The 18,080-nt window shown below is 42.3% G+C and overlaps 1 protein-coding gene across 3 annotated transcripts in view; it reads right to left on the bottom strand.

Moving 5' to 3' along the window:
- DYNC2H1 (dynein cytoplasmic 2 heavy chain 1) overlaps positions 1-18,080 on the bottom strand; it is a 499,560-nt gene that overhangs the window by 428,314 nt on the left and 53,166 nt on the right. For all 3 annotated transcript variants that reach the window (XM_033947955.1, XM_033947953.1, XM_033947954.1), the window contains exons 12-16: positions 13,038-13,233; positions 11,958-12,053; positions 8,724-8,885; positions 5,177-5,275; positions 57-196 (exon numbers count right to left, since the gene is read on the bottom strand). In XM_033947955.1, coding sequence (XP_033803846.1) covers positions 57-196; positions 5,177-5,275; positions 8,724-8,885; positions 11,958-12,053; positions 13,038-13,233 — 693 coding nt within the window. The remainder of the gene's footprint in view (positions 1-56; positions 197-5,176; positions 5,276-8,723; positions 8,886-11,957; positions 12,054-13,037; positions 13,234-18,080) is intronic.

Raw genomic sequence — 18,080 nt, 5'->3', positions numbered from 1 at the left:
TTATTCTTCACATCTATCATAGGATATTTTACAAAACTGCTAGAAAACTCCCTTACTTGAAAATAATATCAACATTTATTTCTGGCAGATTTTCATTAAGTGCTTCCAAGCCCATTTGATATTGATGTTCAAGAGCTTTGTAAAGCTGATGATTCCAGTGCTGTCTCCATGCCTTCATATCACTGGACCGGAATCCCTAAAATTTATAAACAATACCAAAATTAAATATATGTAGACAAATTTTTGTCACTGTATAAAACAGTTGCATATTTCCAAAAATACAATTTTATCACCAATGATATTTTTGAAACACCATAGTAAAGAAAAGCTTTGATCATAGGAATGCTATAGAAATGGAGGAGGTGGTCTAGTGGTTACAGCTGCTGTCTCAGCACCCTGAGGTTGCGAGTTTAATCTCAGCCTACTTCTTCTGACTCTGGGCAAAGTCACTTAACATTCCACTGCCCCAGGTACCACAGTTAAATTGTGAGCCTGCTGGTACAGACATGGAAAATACTTAAGAGTACCTGATTACTATTTAATGAATTGTAAACTGCTTTGGGTGAATCTCTCCATGAAAGGCAGATAATCAATCAATTAATTAATTAATATTGGACATTGAACTCTTCTCCATGTGAATTAGAATATTTTAGAATTGCATTTCAACAAATCTGAAAGGAGAAATTAAGTTCTTACCTGCTAATTTTCTTTCTTTTAGTCTCTCCAGACTGACACAGCTCACTGATGGGTAATAGCTCACCATTACCAGCAGGTGGAGACTGAGACACAAACTTTTGGCTGAAGTACAAGTGGGCTGTGCTTTCCCAAATACAGTCTGCCGAATAGCCAAACAGAACTAAGAAATCAATAACTGTGAATTATAACAGCGACAACACTCCTAGAAGGAGAGAAAACAACTAACATATAGAAACATATTGAACAGGATAGGAGAAGATGAGCTTCCATCCACCTGAACAGCATCTGAGCCTCCAGACATAACAAAGCACTCTTGGTGCTTCCTTGTCTGTTCATATATGCCCCCGTGGTGGCATTGTCCGAAAACACTGACTGCCATGCCTTCCAGACCTTTCTCCAATAACCTTAAAGGCTAGCCAATTGGCTCCCAGTACCAGATTATGAATGGACCATTTTCTTTGATGTAGAGACCACTGGCCTGCATGGAAGTCAGCCACAATGGGCTCTCCCAGCCTGACAAGCTGGCATCATAGTAACATATGCAACATAGTAGATGATGGCAGATAAAGACCCGAATGGTCCATCCAGTCTGCCCAACCTGATTCAATTTAAATTTTTTAAATTTTTTCTTCTTAGCTATATCTGGGCAAGAATCCAAAGCTCTCCCCGGTACTGTGCTTGGGTTCCAACTGCCGAAATCTCTGTTAAAACCTACTCCAGCCCATCTAAACCCTCCCAGCCGTTGAAGCCCTCCCCAGCCCATCCTCCCCCAAATGGCCATATACAGCCACAGACCGTGCAAGTCTGCCCAGTACTGGCCTTAGTTCAATTTTTAATACTATTTTCTGATTCTAGATCCTCTGTGTTCATCCCATGCTTCTTTGAACTCAGTCACAGTTTTACTCTCCACCACTTCTCTCGGGAGCACATTCCAGGCATCCACCACCCTCTCCGTAAAGTAGAATTTCCTAACATTGCTCTTGAATCTACCACCCCTCAACCTCAAAATATGTCCTCTGGTTTTACTGGTTTTTTTTATTAATTTTTCATCTTACATCAAGTGCACAGTATTACATCATTTGAACTTGTACACATCACTTGAACTTCTATAATTACTATCTTAAAAATATGAGTTTATTCCCTCCACCACCCACCCTTCCCTCAAATATTGTGATCAAAGATATCATATAAACATTACATTCATATTATTGATTAAACCTTTAATATAACCTTTAATATAACTATATACCACCCCCTCCTCATGATTATAAATGTACTTTCAGTGTAAAATGGCGTCTAATCATTACAATAAGTTATCAATGGCCCCAAAATTTTTTTAAAATTATTATAATTCCCTTTTTGTATGGCAATTGTTCTTTCCATTTTGTTTATATGGCACAACGAATTCCACCAGAAGGTGTAATTAAGTCTAGTGTAATTTTTCCAATTCCTGGTGATATGTTGAATGGCGACTCCTGTCATTATCAATAAAAGTTTATTATTCTTTGATGATATTTGACTTTTTATTCTCATTGAAGTACCAAATAAAATTGTATCATATGATAGAGCTACTTGGTTCTCTAGTAAACAATTAATTTGAGACCAAATTGATTTCCAAAAGGCCATGATACAGGAACAATACAATAAAAAATGACCCAGAGTCCCTGCTTCCAGATTACAGTTCCAGCATCTATTAGACTTAGAGCTATCCAACTTTTGTAATCTAACTGGGGTCCAAAATGCTCTATGTAACAAAAAGAACCAAGTTTGTCTCATATTCTCCAAGACCAAATTCATGGCCATTGAGATGCAGTAATTTGATGCTTAATCTCAATGCTCCAAATGTCTCTAAGACCATTCTTTGGTTTTTTTATTCATATATTCAATTATTAATTTATACCACTGTGTGACCTGGTGTCCCAAGAAATCCGCCTGAAAGCATAAGAATTCCAGACTGAACTGGTTATTAAGATTTTTCCATTCAGGGAACCCCTTTTTATTTTTCTGGAAAAGATTTTGTTCTACGTTAATACTCTTCAAGTATTTGAACGTCTGAATAATATCTCCCCTGTCCCTCCTTTCCTCTTGGGTATACATATTCAGGGCTTCCAGTCTCTCCTCATGCACCTTCTGGCACAAGCCTCCTATCATTTTTGTCGCTCTCCTCTGGACTACTTCAAGTCTTAAGAACATAAGAAGTTGCCTCTGCTGGGTCAGACCAGAGGTCCATCGCGCCCAGCAGTCCGCGCCCGCGGCGGCCCATCAGGCCCATGACCTGTACGGTGATCATTGCCTGAACCCTTAAATCCCCCTTGGTCTCTAGCTATACTCTCTCTATATCCCATCTCTACCTCTATCTGTATCCCTCAATCCCCCTATCTTTCAGGAATTTATCCAATCCTTCTTTAAAACCCTGTAGTATACTCTGTCCTATCACAACCTCCGGCAGTGCGTTCCAGGTGTCCACCACCCTCTGAGTGAAAAAGAACTTCCTTCGCCAGATACGGTTTCCAAAACTGAACACAATACTCCAAGTGGGGCCTCATCAATGACCTGTACAGGGGCATCAACACCTTCTTCCTTCTACTGGCTACGCCTCTCTTTATACAGACCAGCATCCTTCTGGCAGCAGCCACTGCCTTGTTGTACTGTTTTTTCGCCTTTAGATCTTCGGACACTATCACCCCAAGGTCCCTCTCCCCGTCCGTGCATATCAGCTTCTCACCTCCCAGCATATACGGTTCCTTCCGATTATTAATTCCCAAATGCATTACTCTGCATTTCTTTGCATTGAATTTTAGTTGCCAGGCATTAGACCATTCCTCTAACTTTTGCAGATCCTTTTTCATATTTTCCACTCCCTCTTTGGTGTCTACTCTGTTACAAATCTTGGTATCATCTGCAAAAAGGCACACTTTTCCTTCTAACCCTTCAGCAATGTCACTTACAAACATATGAACAGGATCGGCCCCAGCAACGAACCCTAAGGGACTCCACTACTCACCTTTCCTTCCTCCGAGCGACTTCCATTAACCATTAACCTCTGGCGTCTGTCCAACAGCTAGCTTTTAATCCAGTTCACCACTTTGGGTCCTAACTTCAGCCTTCAAGTTTGTTCAACAGCCTCCTATGAGGAACCGTATCAAAGGCTTTGCTGAACTCTAAATAAATTACATCTAGCATATGTCCTCGATCCAGCTCTCTGGTCACCCAATCAAAAAATTCAATCAGGTTCGTTTGCACGATTTACCTTTTGTAAAGCCACGTTGCCTCGGATACTGTAACCCATTAGATTCAAGGAAGTACACTATCCTTTCTTTCAACAACACTTCCATTATTTTTCCAACAACCAAGAGTTGGAAATCAGTTGTTAGGATCAGTTGTTAGGATCACTCATGAGGGAATTTCGAGCAGGACGCCGCTCGATAAGGAGCCTACTCAGATCCATTAGTGCAAGCTGCTCCTCTCTTCCACAGTCTAGAGAAGTTGCATTTGGAGGGAATTCTGAAGTGGACGCATGTGCACTCTCACCCAGGAGACCACTTACAGTGAGGCTGCCATTGAGCCCAAGACCTGAAGGTAATGCCAGGCAGTGGGGTTTTGCACACTAGGAGATCTGCAATCCACTTCTTGAGTTTCTGTTTACGTAGCTCGGGAAGAAAGACGCGGCCCTTTGCTGTGTTGAAACAGACTCCCAAATACTCCATGCATTGGGTCAGCTCTAGATGACTCTTCTTGAAGATGACTATCTAGCCCAGATCCTGAAAGACACCCTGCCTGCTCTCCCTCCGACTCTGATGGGGCTCTGACCAGCCAAATATCCAAGTATGGATGCACCTGAATTCCAATCCTGCGTAGTGAGCTGCAACTACCACCATCGCCTTGGTGAAGGTGTGTGGAGCCATTGCCAACCCAAAGGGTAGAGCCGCAAAATGGAAATACCTTTGCAGGACCTGGAATCCCAGGTATTTCCTGTGGACTGGGAAAATGGGAATATGAAGGTATGCCTCCAAAAGATTTAGGGGAGCTAGGAATTCTCCCATGCCACCATCATAATTACTGACCAGACTTGTGGAAGCATGACACTTTGAGGTCCATATTTACAGACAAGTTCTAGAATCGATCTCCAGTCTTCGGTGCCTTTTTTTTTGTCGGGGGGGATGAACTATGAAGTATACGGACTGTCTATCAAAGCCCAAATCATCGTAGGTTACTGGTTCTATGGTGTGAATGTCTAGGAGCCCTAGGAGCAGATCAGAATGTACCTTCTCAGTTCACTTGCAGAAGGAAAAATTGACGAGGGTACTATATTCCACTAGTGAAAGAGGAGGAGCTGAAAAATGTGATTGACATCCCTTCTGCAACCAGCTTGCAACCAGAGGATATCCATCTACAGTACAGACTCCTATGTTTATGTAACAGAGTTTTTATTTTAAACATCTGAAAAAATAAGTACAAAAATGCAAGGATCAGACCATACCTGAGATTCAAGATTGGAGAAAACACTCCTAAGCTCAAGAAGACCATCCTTCCAGCGCTGCTGCTGTCTAAGCAGATCAACATTCATAAGAGCTACAACCTACAAAAATGGAGAACATCTTGGGATGTTAATTATTGCTCACAGTGGTAGAAGTTCAAATTAAAGACACACACCCTAAAAGTAAATTATCAAAACAGACTAAAAAACAGAAGGATCCACCAGAGAAGATATGGTTGCAGCTATATATATACCCCCACCTTCCCTGGGACCCCATGCATTGCAGAGGCTATTAGGGTAGAACTTATACCACTGATTGCTCATATTTAAATAGATCTCTGGACTAAATGTAGTTATCCCAGGTACAAGAGGAAAATTAACTATCCCAGTTAACTAAAATATTCCCTTCCTGCAATAAATAACTACTTTGTTATCTGCCTTCAGCAATGGACTCATCTCAGAGTAAGAACATAACATGCACAATGAGAGTATTAAGACGAAATATATACTTTTGTCACAGCTGTCATGGAAACCATTATTTAGACCAAACCTAGCTTTACTCTCTTATATTTTTACTGCTGGAAACCAATCTGTCATCTGCTGACCTCAAAATTATTTCTCAATGTCATAAATAGCTAGATTATTTTCTAAATGTGCTTTATCAGCTGTTTCCTGAATATGATCTCACTATATCAAATTAAAAAACTAGTTTAGGCTTCTAAAACACAGCAATTAAGGTCTTTAGCTTTTACGAAATTACTATACACAAATGAGGAAATTCAATAAATGTTGTCAAACCTTAGGCACTAAAACAATTCAGTGCTAAAGGAAGGTCTTTGACTGGGTTGAATAGCCTTATCTGTTTAAAGGGATGGACCACATGGGATGGAGAGAAAATTTGGTAATTGGCGGGTCCATTTTCTAAGCCGCAAAGCCAAGTACCATGTGGAAAATACTCCAACATCCATTCTATTCTTATGGGAATCGGAACACTTACCGTGCTGGCTCATGCTGTCAGGCTTAGTAAAAAGGAGGGGGTGAGTTTGGTTTCTAAATACTGTTCCTACAAGTGCAATTATGGTTAATGACACACAATCTGCAGAATTCCCATTGTCAAGAGGAACTGCCAAAAATGGTTAGACAGTTTCAGTAGCAGTTTTGGTTTCGGACAAAGCTGAAAAAACAATTTTGGTCGGCCTCTATCACATGGAATTGGGATGACCACCCTGAAGTCAGCCAACATTAGCCCTATCAAAATACAAAGGGAAGAAACATAAAATTTTGTTGTATGTAGATGACACATTGATTTTCATGTCTAACCCAACTCAATTGTTGCCATATTTACTATCTGAACTAGCTTACTCATATTTTGGATGGGGGCCAGAATTTAAAGTTAACATAGATCATTATTTAAGATAAAACCTTCCAATTTTCAAGCTTTCCCCTTCCAGTTTGTTGAAAAAGGTCTAAGATATTTAGGAATTAATATAACATAAAATTTTATTTATATATCGCAAAAGCCTTTTGGTTCTATGCAGTTTACAAAAGAGAAAGGCTGACCTTGTCAGTAAACTACAATAGAACTTCTTTATCATCCCTCCAGACCGGCAAAGAAACTCATGGGTAATAGCTCACCATGACCAGCAGGTGGGCACTGAGACACAAACTTCTGGCTGTCATACAAGTGGCCTGTGCAGTCCAATCAGCCTGTTCTCAATCTCCAGACGGTGGGGGTAGTAAGCCTGTGCAGTCTTTCCCTGGTTTAATGTAGGGCTGTTGGATTTTGTTTACATTGGCCTTCATGCCCCTAATTGTGGTACCAGATTGATCTTGGGGGGACCATTTCAGGGGTCTGCCTGACCTCGAGGGTGCCACACTCGACTGGTGGAATCCTTCCCCCATTTTCCCCACCTCCCCAAATTTGTATCTTTAGAGGTGCCTCAGCTGTAAGCCTTGCCATCAACTATCGGCAAGTCATATAGCTTAGAGAGCCAGTGTTCAATTGTAACATAAACTTATATTGGGAAAAAAAAAGTCCTGAGGTTAATTGATTTTTATAACTAACCGGCACTTTGTTTCTTCCCAAGGAGCGTTTTTTGCTGTTTTAAGCTGAAAAAGTGCTCATTGTGCTCCAGGTATGCGGTTGATGCGGCCGGCGTGTGCATGAAGTGCACCAGCCGCCTTGAAGGGGAATTCTCGTCGGCTTTGGGTGCCCCTTCGCAAGCGCACTGCAAGTCAGCAGCAGGCAGTGGGGAAGCCCAGGCTTCCCCTACTGCCTAAAGAGGGATTTCCCCAGCCGCCAACAGTCAGGGTAAAGAGGTTTCCCTTACTGCCAATAGTGCTGGGGACCTCCTTTTCGTGGCTGCCAGCTTACCTGCTTTAGCAACTGGATCTGTTCAGGCCTCCAAAATAGGCACAAATTACACAAATGAACCACTCAGAAAGCAAAAAAACTTTAATCAATTCTACAACACTGTAGACCTAGAGTTTGAAAATGGTCTTCAATTTAAAATACCGTATTTTTTGCTCCATAAGATGCACTTGACCATAAGACGCACCCTAGATTTAGAGGAGGAAAAACCAAGAAAAAATATTCTGAACCAAATTGTGCCTCTGAACCCAGCCCCCTAGAAAAATAAACAAATATACTGCAGCAGACAGATTTTGATCACTAAATTGAAATCCTATCTTTGTTGTCTGGTGATTTCTGGTTGCACTAGTTCTTTCTATCTTTCCTTCCTTCCTTCCTTCCTCAGGCCCAACAATTGTCTCTTTCTATTCCCTCCCTCCCTCCTTCCTATGTCCTGAGTTCGTACCCCCTACCCCTCACTGCCTTCCAGCCTTTGTCCTTCCTCCCTCCCGCACCAAAGCCTGCCTGCCTACCTTCCTCCCTCCCGCACCAAAGTCTGCTTCCCTCCCGCACTGAAGCCTACCTGCCTTCCTCCCTGACATGCCAATTCCTCCTCCCTGGTCCACCGCTTGCCCAATGCTGCCACAACTCCACAAAGCCTGCCTTCCTACCTGCTGCGCTAATTCCTCCTCCCTGGTCCACTGCTCACCCTCTGTTGCTGCAACTCCACGAAGAGAAGGGCCAGCAGCGTGCAATCAGGATCACAAGCCTTCCCCCTACATCAATTCTGATGTCAGAGATAAGGTCTGGGCCAGCAATTGGCTGGCCCACACCTTCACTCCAATGTCAGAATTGATGTCAGGGGAAGACTTGGGGGCCCAATTGCACGTCGCTGGCCCTTCCCTTCCTTTCCTGCGGCAGCGAGCGGGTAAGAGGGCAACAAGCAGCAGCAGAACGCCGGGGGTCCACAAACAGCAGCAGGATGCTATGGAATGGAGGTGTATTCATTCTATATGACGCACCCACTTTTCCACTCCCTTTTTGGTTGTGAAAAAAGTGCATCATATGGAGTGAAAAACAGGGTAGCTCTTTTCATTTATTAACACCATCATAGCTTTATGATTTCTTTAGACATATTAAGCAATCAAATTTCCCTACTCATTTTTATCCAAATTATTTATAAAATTATATATACAATACCTTTTCACAGAAGTTTGTATGGCATTTTCTTAGCTTCCTGTTTTCAGTGGTAAGTCGCTCAGCAGCACTTTGGAGTTTCTGAATATAAGCCTCTAATTCTTTTGGATTATCCCAGGTTATTTGCAATTTATGAACAGAGTCTACTGAACCACCTTTTGAATTCTACAACAAAGAAAATACTATAATATGATGTTTCCACATCTCCTGATTGAAATAATTTTATTAGCGGTCCTTTTACTATGCTGTGGTAAAAAGTGACCTTAGTATGTAAGTGACCTTTACATGGGTCTTTCCCATGCACTAAGGGCTCCTTTTACGAAGCCGCATTAGCAGCTTTATCGCATGGCGACTTTTTATCCCACGCTAATCCCCGCGCTAGCCGAAAAACTACCACCTGCGCAAGAGGATGCGTAGCGGCTAGTGCGGCCGGCACATTAGCATGCGCTATTACGCGTGTAAAGCCGCTAACACAGCTTCGTAAAAGGAGCCCTAAGACTATTTTTATTGCAAAAAATGCCATTTTTCTTTTCTTTCTCGCTTTCTTTAAAAATATGTATATCCTGCACCATCTCCAAATCTAGGTACAGATTTAAAAGTTACCACAGGACACCTGAGTGTGCCCTCAGTACTCCATTAGGCACACATTAGCACCTAACATAGCTTAGTAAAAGGGCTCCTTAGTTTCTTTTAAGAAATCACAAGTTGTTGGCTTGAAATAATACTATATCTATGAATATTATCTGCTGTCGTGTACTTCACTCACACTGCTGATGGCCCAAAGAGTTACAACAGCGCCGGAGGAGAAAGCACCGGATCCCATTGGGGGTGGGGGGGGAGGGAGGACTCTGGGTAGGTGTGGTGGAGGGGAGGAGAGGACTCCGGATAGGTTCGTGAGCTGCTGTACGGCTTCTAGATGTTTGGTTTCCCCAGACAAAAGTTGTAAAATTAGAAAGCCCTCTGAACGCCTGACACAGTCATGGATTGGAGAGTAGAGAAAATGCTCACCATTCCTGCTGGAGCTACAGTTATTTGAACATGTTTGTCGATTGGGCCAGTCAAATTACCAGATTGTAATACTCTAAAATATTTCCCTTTTAGCTTTTTCCCCATAATAAAAAAAGGGAAAAAGATAGTACTCACAGGGAAGATGAGGTTAGCAAATTCACAGCAGCCTACTTCTAATCATCTCCGATCTCCAGTGGCCTCTGTTGGACTCCTTAGGGCTCCAGAGGGGCATGCCCCTCAGGCCACACCCCTTTGAGCCATGCACCTGCAGTCACACACCGCAGCACTGGCTTTACTTTTATGCTCTCTCCGGAGGCTCCCAGATGGCATCAATGCACCGGGAAGGGGCAGGCCCGCCATTCCGAGGATGGTGGACCTAACGGACGGACGGGGGACCCATCCGGCTAGCCAACTTTAAGGTTAGTTAGGGAGGGGTGTCCAAGGTAGGAGGCGAGTCCAGGGTAGTGGGGGGGCATTCAGGGGTTCGGAGGGTTTGCGGGTGAAGGGGGGGGCGCCTTCGGGTTTGTTGAGGGGCGCCTTCAGCAGGAGGACCTGGGCTCCCTCCTGCCGGTATTCGGATGTGTCGGGGGGGTGCACCTTCAGCTGGAGAGCCTGGGCTCCCTTCTGCTAGTATTCGGGCTTGTCGGGAGGGTGCCAGCAGGAAAGATTGGGCATCTCTCCTGCCGGTTCGCGACAGTTTGGAGGGATGGGTTCACGATCGCAGCAGGAGAGTTTAGGCATCTCTCCTGCTGCGATCGTTGCGGTGGGGCTCCCCAGGATTCTGCAACCGGTGTTGTTTTTGACAGACGCCGGTTACAGAATCCTGCTTTTAGGCGATGGACTGACCCCTCCTTCGCCTATAAGGTCTTGTTTTGGGCGTTTGGAACTTGAGCAATTTTTGGGTTGGGAATGTGTTTTAAGGTTAGATGTAGTGGTGGTCTGGGCAATTAAACTGCTGAACATAGAGGTAGGCCATTCTCCAAAAAAAAAAACTCATTTTGGACGGGGTTATTTTGAGAATGGACATTTCCCTGCTGCCTACTTTCAGCGTTTAGGGACTTAGGCCAAAAGGGAACTTTGACCTTTTTTTTTTAATTATGCCCCTCCACGCTTTTACACTTTTCCTGTAGGCCCATGGATGGCATCAGTCAGGCCTCCGTGCAGGTGTCCTCATTGCGTGCTCCTCCGGTCAAATCAGCAGCCACTTCCACCAATTCTCTAGCCTGGCAAATTTATGTGGGTACCTCCTTTTAGGCGCCCAATGCCATGCAGTTACAGCCTATTCTATAGTGGAATCTGGGTGCCCAAATGCTGTTATAGAATACCAGTGTAACTCAGAATCTGCACACAGAGCATTTATACACCTGAAATTATATCAGCCATAAACCTGGCATAACTGTAGTCACGTAAATGCAGCAAAGGTACACCTAACTTACAGAATACTGTAAGCTGTGCATGGCACACCCAAGTGAATGCCCCTTGTATTTATACACTATGCCATTCATATGCAAAGTCACAGAATTCCACTTAGGTGACCTGCTAATATACTGTATATTTACCTTAGCAAAATGATACTTCATCTTTCTATTTCCTCCCCAGTCACAGAAAGAATAAGGTTTTAAATCTACCAAACTGGTAATTAGGCAGAATATAATAAAGAAACAATAAAAAAAGTAAAAGTGACATTCTAAAATAATTTTCTTTAGTTTTCCAAGTAAATAAAACAAACTTATCTAAAAGTTTCTTATATTAGTCTTCATAAAGATTACAAGTTTTAATTTTAGAATACAAGGCACTAATATTTTGAATGTACTTCTTTCTTATAAAGCACACACACAAATAACAATTTAGGGGGATATTATCAATGTGAGCTACCATTAAAATAGGTTATTTTACCACAACTCATGCTATTTTAGCACAGGTCCCATTTTATGCAATAATCTAGTTACTGACCACCCAGATTAATAGTAAAATAACCCAGATTAACAATAGCCTACGTTGATAAATTTCTCCTTTAATGCTATACATGGAACAATTTTAACAAAATACACTTTCTTCTAAACAATGATAATTAATATTAAAATCTTTGATCCAAATAAAAAAAAATGTGAGCATACTGTAAAATAAATTAAACCCTATGGGATCTTTTTAGGTTTCTTTTATTAAACAAAATAAAGTAGTCAGACCAGGGCCTTTAAAGGATTCTTATGAAATGGGTTAAAACTTTACCTTAATTATCTGTTCAAATGCTAAGGCAGAGTTTAGCATCATAGGTCTTTGGCTTTGAATCATTTGCTGGTCAATAGAATTGTAAAAATGTGCCACCTGTGAAAGTAACAAGACTGAGTAGCACAAGATATAGAAAAGTCAGATTTTAACTTATCATATCTGACCCATTACATTATCCATTAATTCCATGACATGTTCCTACATCACAAGAAAACAAAAACAAACAACTGTGGATACAGATGTTCTGGAGATAATTTATTAAACACTGATATATAAAAACATGAAAATTCAATTAAAAAAGTACAGTGATAAAAAATACAGTGATAAAAATCCAACCAGACCCATCACAAGAAAATATTACCTAGTATGCCTCACCCACACCATTCATAACCCTATTCCCTCTACATAAGTATTTAGCCATACAGTGTTCCTCAAGTAAATTGCATACATTGTACTTCATCCCATGCAGAACTGGAAGGGCAGAGAGAATTCATGCCACCACTCCTTCCCATCTGTGCCAGCCCTACAGGCATGTTCAAAACTTGAAGGCTGGCACTTCCTGTATAATGATCTCACATTGTATAAGAGGAAGTACTAACCTACCAGTTTTGAACATGCTTGCAAGACTGGCACAGATGGAAAGCATGGGCTTCCACTGCTCCTCCAGCTCTGCCAATTCCTGCTGTAGATGTTTTATTGAAACAAAGGTATTAGCTGCTAAAATATTCAAGAACCAAATCCTCTGGAGACAGCAGTACAACTAAACAGAATGAGACCTTCCACTAGGAACTATTCCTCTAAAAGTTGAAACGTAGTTAAAGTGCCATCAAAGACAAAAGTGAGTGCTCTGTAGTCCTGTTTCAACCAACCTATATTGGAAAACTGTAGGAATATGCTAACATTCCAAGTACTCTTTATGATCAGCAGAGCAAAATGAAGCAGTGCAATTCCATTAACAATTTAGAGGGTTTCTTTCTCTCTAGGGAATAATTTGAGAATGGAAAAACACATTCTCCTACGCTTCATAGCCTACAGTTTTAAAACCATCATAGGTAACAGTTTTAGTTTCATATTCAATACCTGCTTAAGGACAATTGCTTGCTTGTAGAATTTCTGTGCAGTGTTTGCAGCTTGCTGAATTTTTGCAGGAATAGCAAAACCAAGTGCTGAAAGCTGGCGCACTTCTCGAAGAAGAGTCACCAAACGATCAGAATAATTTATTTTCAGCGTTCCATCAGAGTGATCCAACTCCATAACACGGCTGCTGGCTTGTATACTAGACAAAAGAAAAATGAAATGAAATGTAGCAGAGGTTAATTGAGTTGTCTAGCCAAATTTAATTTTTCATTTACCATTTGGAAAAACAATGGCAAAAATTTAGGGCCAGATTTAAGAGATCCAAACGAGTTAACATACATAATTACCTTTTTACTGGACTAATTTACTACACCTGTGACTAGGGCCCCAATGCTCTAAAGTTGCTGTTAAAATGCTATGAACCATTGTAGTGGCGATAAATTTTCAGATTTCTAAATGATGAGTGATGCTCCAAAAACCTTGCATGCAAATGAGGTTCATGGAACTACCATTCAACCAGTTGTTGAGAAAGCAACTAACACATGCAAAGAATAGTTCACAGAAAAAGACATAAATGTGCACATGCACCAGCAGGCAGATATTCTCACATGTGGGTGACGTCATCCATGATCCCCCAGTGCAGATAGTTGTACAAGTGCACCGGCACTTTAAGAACTTTAGAAAGTTTGCAACTAACCGCATCGCGCATGCATGAGTGCCTTCCCGCCTGACACAGGCATGTGGCTCATCAGTTCAGACAGACAGCTAAAAAGCCAACCAGGGGAGGTGGGTGGGTTGTGAGAATATCTGCCTGCTGTCCTTGGATAACTCCTGTTATGGTAAGTAACTGTGCTTTATCCCAGGACAAGCAGGCAGCATATTCTCACATGTGTGTGACCTCTAAGCTAACCAGAATGAGATGATAGGAGAGTTGGCCTTTAAGGAAAATAAATTTTGTAACACTGCATGGCCAAAGTGCCCATCCTGTCTGGAATAAGATTCCAGACAATAATGTAAAGTAAAGGTATGAACCGACAACCAAGTAGCAGCTTTGCGGATTTCATCAATAGGAGTAGAGCGAAGAAAAACTACTGAAGCTGCCATAGCTCGAACTTTATGGGCTGTGACCGGACTCTCCAGTTGTAGCCCAGCTGTACAAGCAGTCAATTAATTGGAAATTGTTCTCTTGGAGACATGATGCCCCAACTTGGTAGGATCAAAAAGCTGGGGAGATGATCTAAGTGATTTAGTCCTTTGCAAATAGTAAGCCGATGCTCGTTTGAAGACCAGAGTATGAAGAAGCGTATGAAGAGGCTTAGGAAAAAATACTGGAAGAACAAAAGATTGATTGAGATTAAATTCAGTGACAACCTTCGATAAGAACTTTGGATGAGTATGCAGCACCACCTTGTCATGGTGGAACACTGTAAATGGTGGATCCACCACTAAAGGTTGAAGCTTATTTACTCTGTGAGCAGAAGTTAGAGAAATGAGGAAAAACTACTTTCCGAGTGAGATATTTGAGATGAGCCAGTCATTGGTTCAAAAGGAGGCTTCATCATTCTAGATCCCAAACTACTGGATGTGGATTGAGAGGTAGTGTGACATTGAAAAGTCATTTTATGAATCTGGAAACCACAGGATGAGCAGCGAGAGATTTTCCATCCACTGGTTGATGAAAAGTAGCAATTGCACTGAGATGGACTCTAATGGAAGTGGATTTGAGGCCAGAGTGTGACAAATGCAGGAGATAATCTAAAACTGAAAAAACAGTGGTGGATTTTGGTTCCTGGTGGTTAAGTATGTACCAGGCAGAAAAACGGGTCCCTTTCTGAGTATAACACTGTTGTGTGGCCGGTTTTCCAGAAGTATCCAAGATGTCTCTGACAGGCTGAGAAAATTGTAGGTCAGCTGAAGTCAGCCCGAGAGATACCAAGCTGTCAGGTGCAAAGACTTAAGGTTGGGGTGAAGTAAGTAGAAGAAGCTTGAGCTTGACCAGCGTTGTGAGAACAAGAGGAATGGGTAAAAATGCATAGAGGAACTTGTTCATCCAATTCAGGAGAAAAGTGTCCGCTTCTAGGCGATGAGGAGAATATAGCTTGGAGCAAAAGTGGGGCAGCTTGTGGTTGTGGGGAGACGCAAACAGGTCTACTTGAGGAGTCTCCCACTGAGAGAAGATGGGATGGAGAGCTGCTGAGTTCAGCGTCCATTCATGAGGTTGAAGAATGCAGCTTAGTTTGTCCACTAAAGAATTCTGTTCTCCCTGCATGCAACCAGCTTTGAAGATGTTGTGAGAAATCGCGCAATTCCAAATCTTTTGAGCCTGTTGACAGAGAAGAGAGCCTGTTCCTCCTTGCTTGTTTATATAGTACATGGCCACTTGATTGTCTTTATGGACATGGAGAACTTGATCTTGTAAAAGATGTTGAAATGCCTTGATAGCATTGAAAATCGCTGAGTTACAACAGATTCATATGATGGCGTCGAACTCTGGCCATCCAGGTGAGCTCCTCAAGCATAGGTTGACGAATCCGTGTTGAGAACTTTCTGATGAGAAGGTGTGTGGAATAACAATCCTCTGGAAGGTTTCAAAGAGAGCAACCATCACTGAAGTGATTGTCGAAGAGAAGAGGTGACTGTAATGTGGAGTCTGGCAAAAGGAGTCACGTGGATTGTAGATGCCATGTGTCTCAGAAGAATCATCATGTGCCTTGCTGAGCGCGATCGAGGCTGAACAACCTGATGACAAAGTTGGATAAGGGTGTCCTGACGCTCTTGAGGCAGAAATGAACTGATGTCATAGAAACATAGAAACATAGAAACATAGAAGATGACGGCAGAAAAGGGCTACAGCCCATCAAGTCTGCCCACTCTGCTTACCCACCCCCTGTCTATGCCCTAATGACCCAATTTCCTTATCTTGACCCTCGTAGGGATCCCACATGGGTATCCCATTTATTCTTAAAGTCTGGCACGCTGTCTGCCTCGATCACCTGCACTGGAAGCTTGTTCCAATGATCAACCACTCTCTCTGTGAAGAAATACTTTCTGGTGTCACCATGAAATTTTCCGCCCCTGAGTTTGAGCGAGCAGATTTCCCAGAAACTGGAGGTTCTGAGATGGTTGAAGTTGTGATTTGGGGAAGTTGATCCCGAACCCCAAATTCTGAAGAAACAGTATGGTCTGATATGTTGCTAAGAGCACACCTTAAGACAAAGGAGTCTTGATGAGTCAGTCCAACTGTGAAAGAAAAAAAAAATTCTGAATCGCTAATGTTCACCGCTTGCAAGGAAGAAGCATTAAGAAGCCAATCGGTTAGATAGGTATGATAATCAGGCCCTTGACACCCTGAAAAGGGAAGCAAGGCCAAGCAATAGAAGTGTTTAATGGTGATGATGCCATGCAAATAGAAACTGAGAAATGTTCTAGATGCAGGGTGCACCAGAAATCCAAGAGAAAACTCCATGAGATCAAGAGAGCATAAGCAAGTGTTGCGATCAAAGAGGGAAGAAAAAGTTGCGCAGGGTAACATGTGAGCCATCAGTGGACTAAAAAAGGGGGGTGGGCCCCTGATGTCCAATTAAAGAATAGTAAAAAAACATCCTAAAAAGATGTAGTGGTCTCCTCCTCCACTACAGCCACTCCCAAACCTCCAGCCTGTGAAAATCAGGAGAAGGGGTGTAGGAGAAAAAAGTCAAGGGTAATGGATGCCTGTCAAAAAGTACTAACATTAAGGATACAGTGGAAGGCACATGTGAAGAAAACACCCGGTTGATCCTGCGTTGCAGGAAAAGCAGAGGAAAGGTCTGAAGTGGCGGGAAAAATGAACTTACAGGCTATACACCCCTGTTAGTTCCTGCCACAGTATGACAGACTGGTAGCAAAGCAACAGGAGAAAGAGCCACCTTATAGGCTCAATACCCTATGGTGGAATCCTGAAGTCGTCACAATGAGTAATGAATGATAAAAGGTGCACCGAAGTTGTCCTGTTGAAGGAAGTATGCACTCCCAGGACTCAACTCCCCAGGACTCAACTTGAGAATCCGGACCAAGGCACCAGAAACACCAATCATGGGATCAATGGATTGGGTTGTGTTTATTTTTTTGCTAGTTATCTCATAGTCACAGACATAGAAGCAGCTCTGGCGTCAACTCAAAAGCCCTGTAAGCAGACCAAAGTATGGACTGTGTCAGCTGTATGCTAAAAATCTGTACTGAAAATGATAAGGGGGAATCTAACTTACAGACTCTACACCAGTGGTCTCAAACTCAAACACTTTGCAGGGCCACATTTCGGATTTGTAGGTACTTGGAGGGCCTCAGAAAAAATTAGTTAATGTCTTATTAAAGAAATGACAATTTTGCATGAGGTAAAACTCTTTATAGTTTCTAAATCTTTCCTTTTGGCTAAATCTTAATAATCATATTGTCATTTATAGCTAAAGAGACATATGATCAAGAAACTGTTTTATTTTACATTTAATTATGATAGACATACCTGGCGGGCCGCGAGTTTGAGACCACTGCTCTATACCCATGTTAGATTCCCCAGTGCAGACCTTTGAGAAGCAGAGGTAGCCAGACGTCTGCTAGGTAAGGTAGTTTGGTAAAAATAGGTAGAGGAATCTAACTTTACCTTACATTCATGTTAGATTACCCACCATAGTAGAAGAAGAAACAATGTCCAGCAAGAGACTTCACATAAGAACATAAGAATTGCCGCTGCTGGGTTAGACCAGTGGTCTATTGTGCCCAGCAGTCCGCTCCCACGGTGGCCCTTAGGACAAAGACCAGTGCCCTAACTGAGTGTAGCCTTACCTGCATACATTCTGGTTCAGCAGGAACTTGTCTAACTTTGTCTTGAATCCCTGGAGGGTGTTTTCCCCTATAACAGCCTCCGGAAGAGCGTTCCAGTTTTCTACCACTCTCTGGGTGAAGAAGAACTTCCTTACGTTTGTACGGAATCTATCCCCTTTTAACTTTAGAGAGTGCCCTCTTGTTCTCTCTACCTTGGAGAGGGTGAACAACCTGTCTTTATCAACTAAG

The sequence above is a fragment of the Geotrypetes seraphini genome, chromosome 6 (genome assembly GCF_902459505.1).
Source record: "Geotrypetes seraphini chromosome 6, aGeoSer1.1, whole genome shotgun sequence".
In the NCBI taxonomy this organism is placed as follows: Eukaryota; Metazoa; Chordata; class Amphibia; order Gymnophiona; family Dermophiidae; genus Geotrypetes; species Geotrypetes seraphini.
The sequence above is the reverse complement of the archived record's forward strand: the minus strand, read 5'-3'. Positions and strand labels throughout refer to the sequence as shown.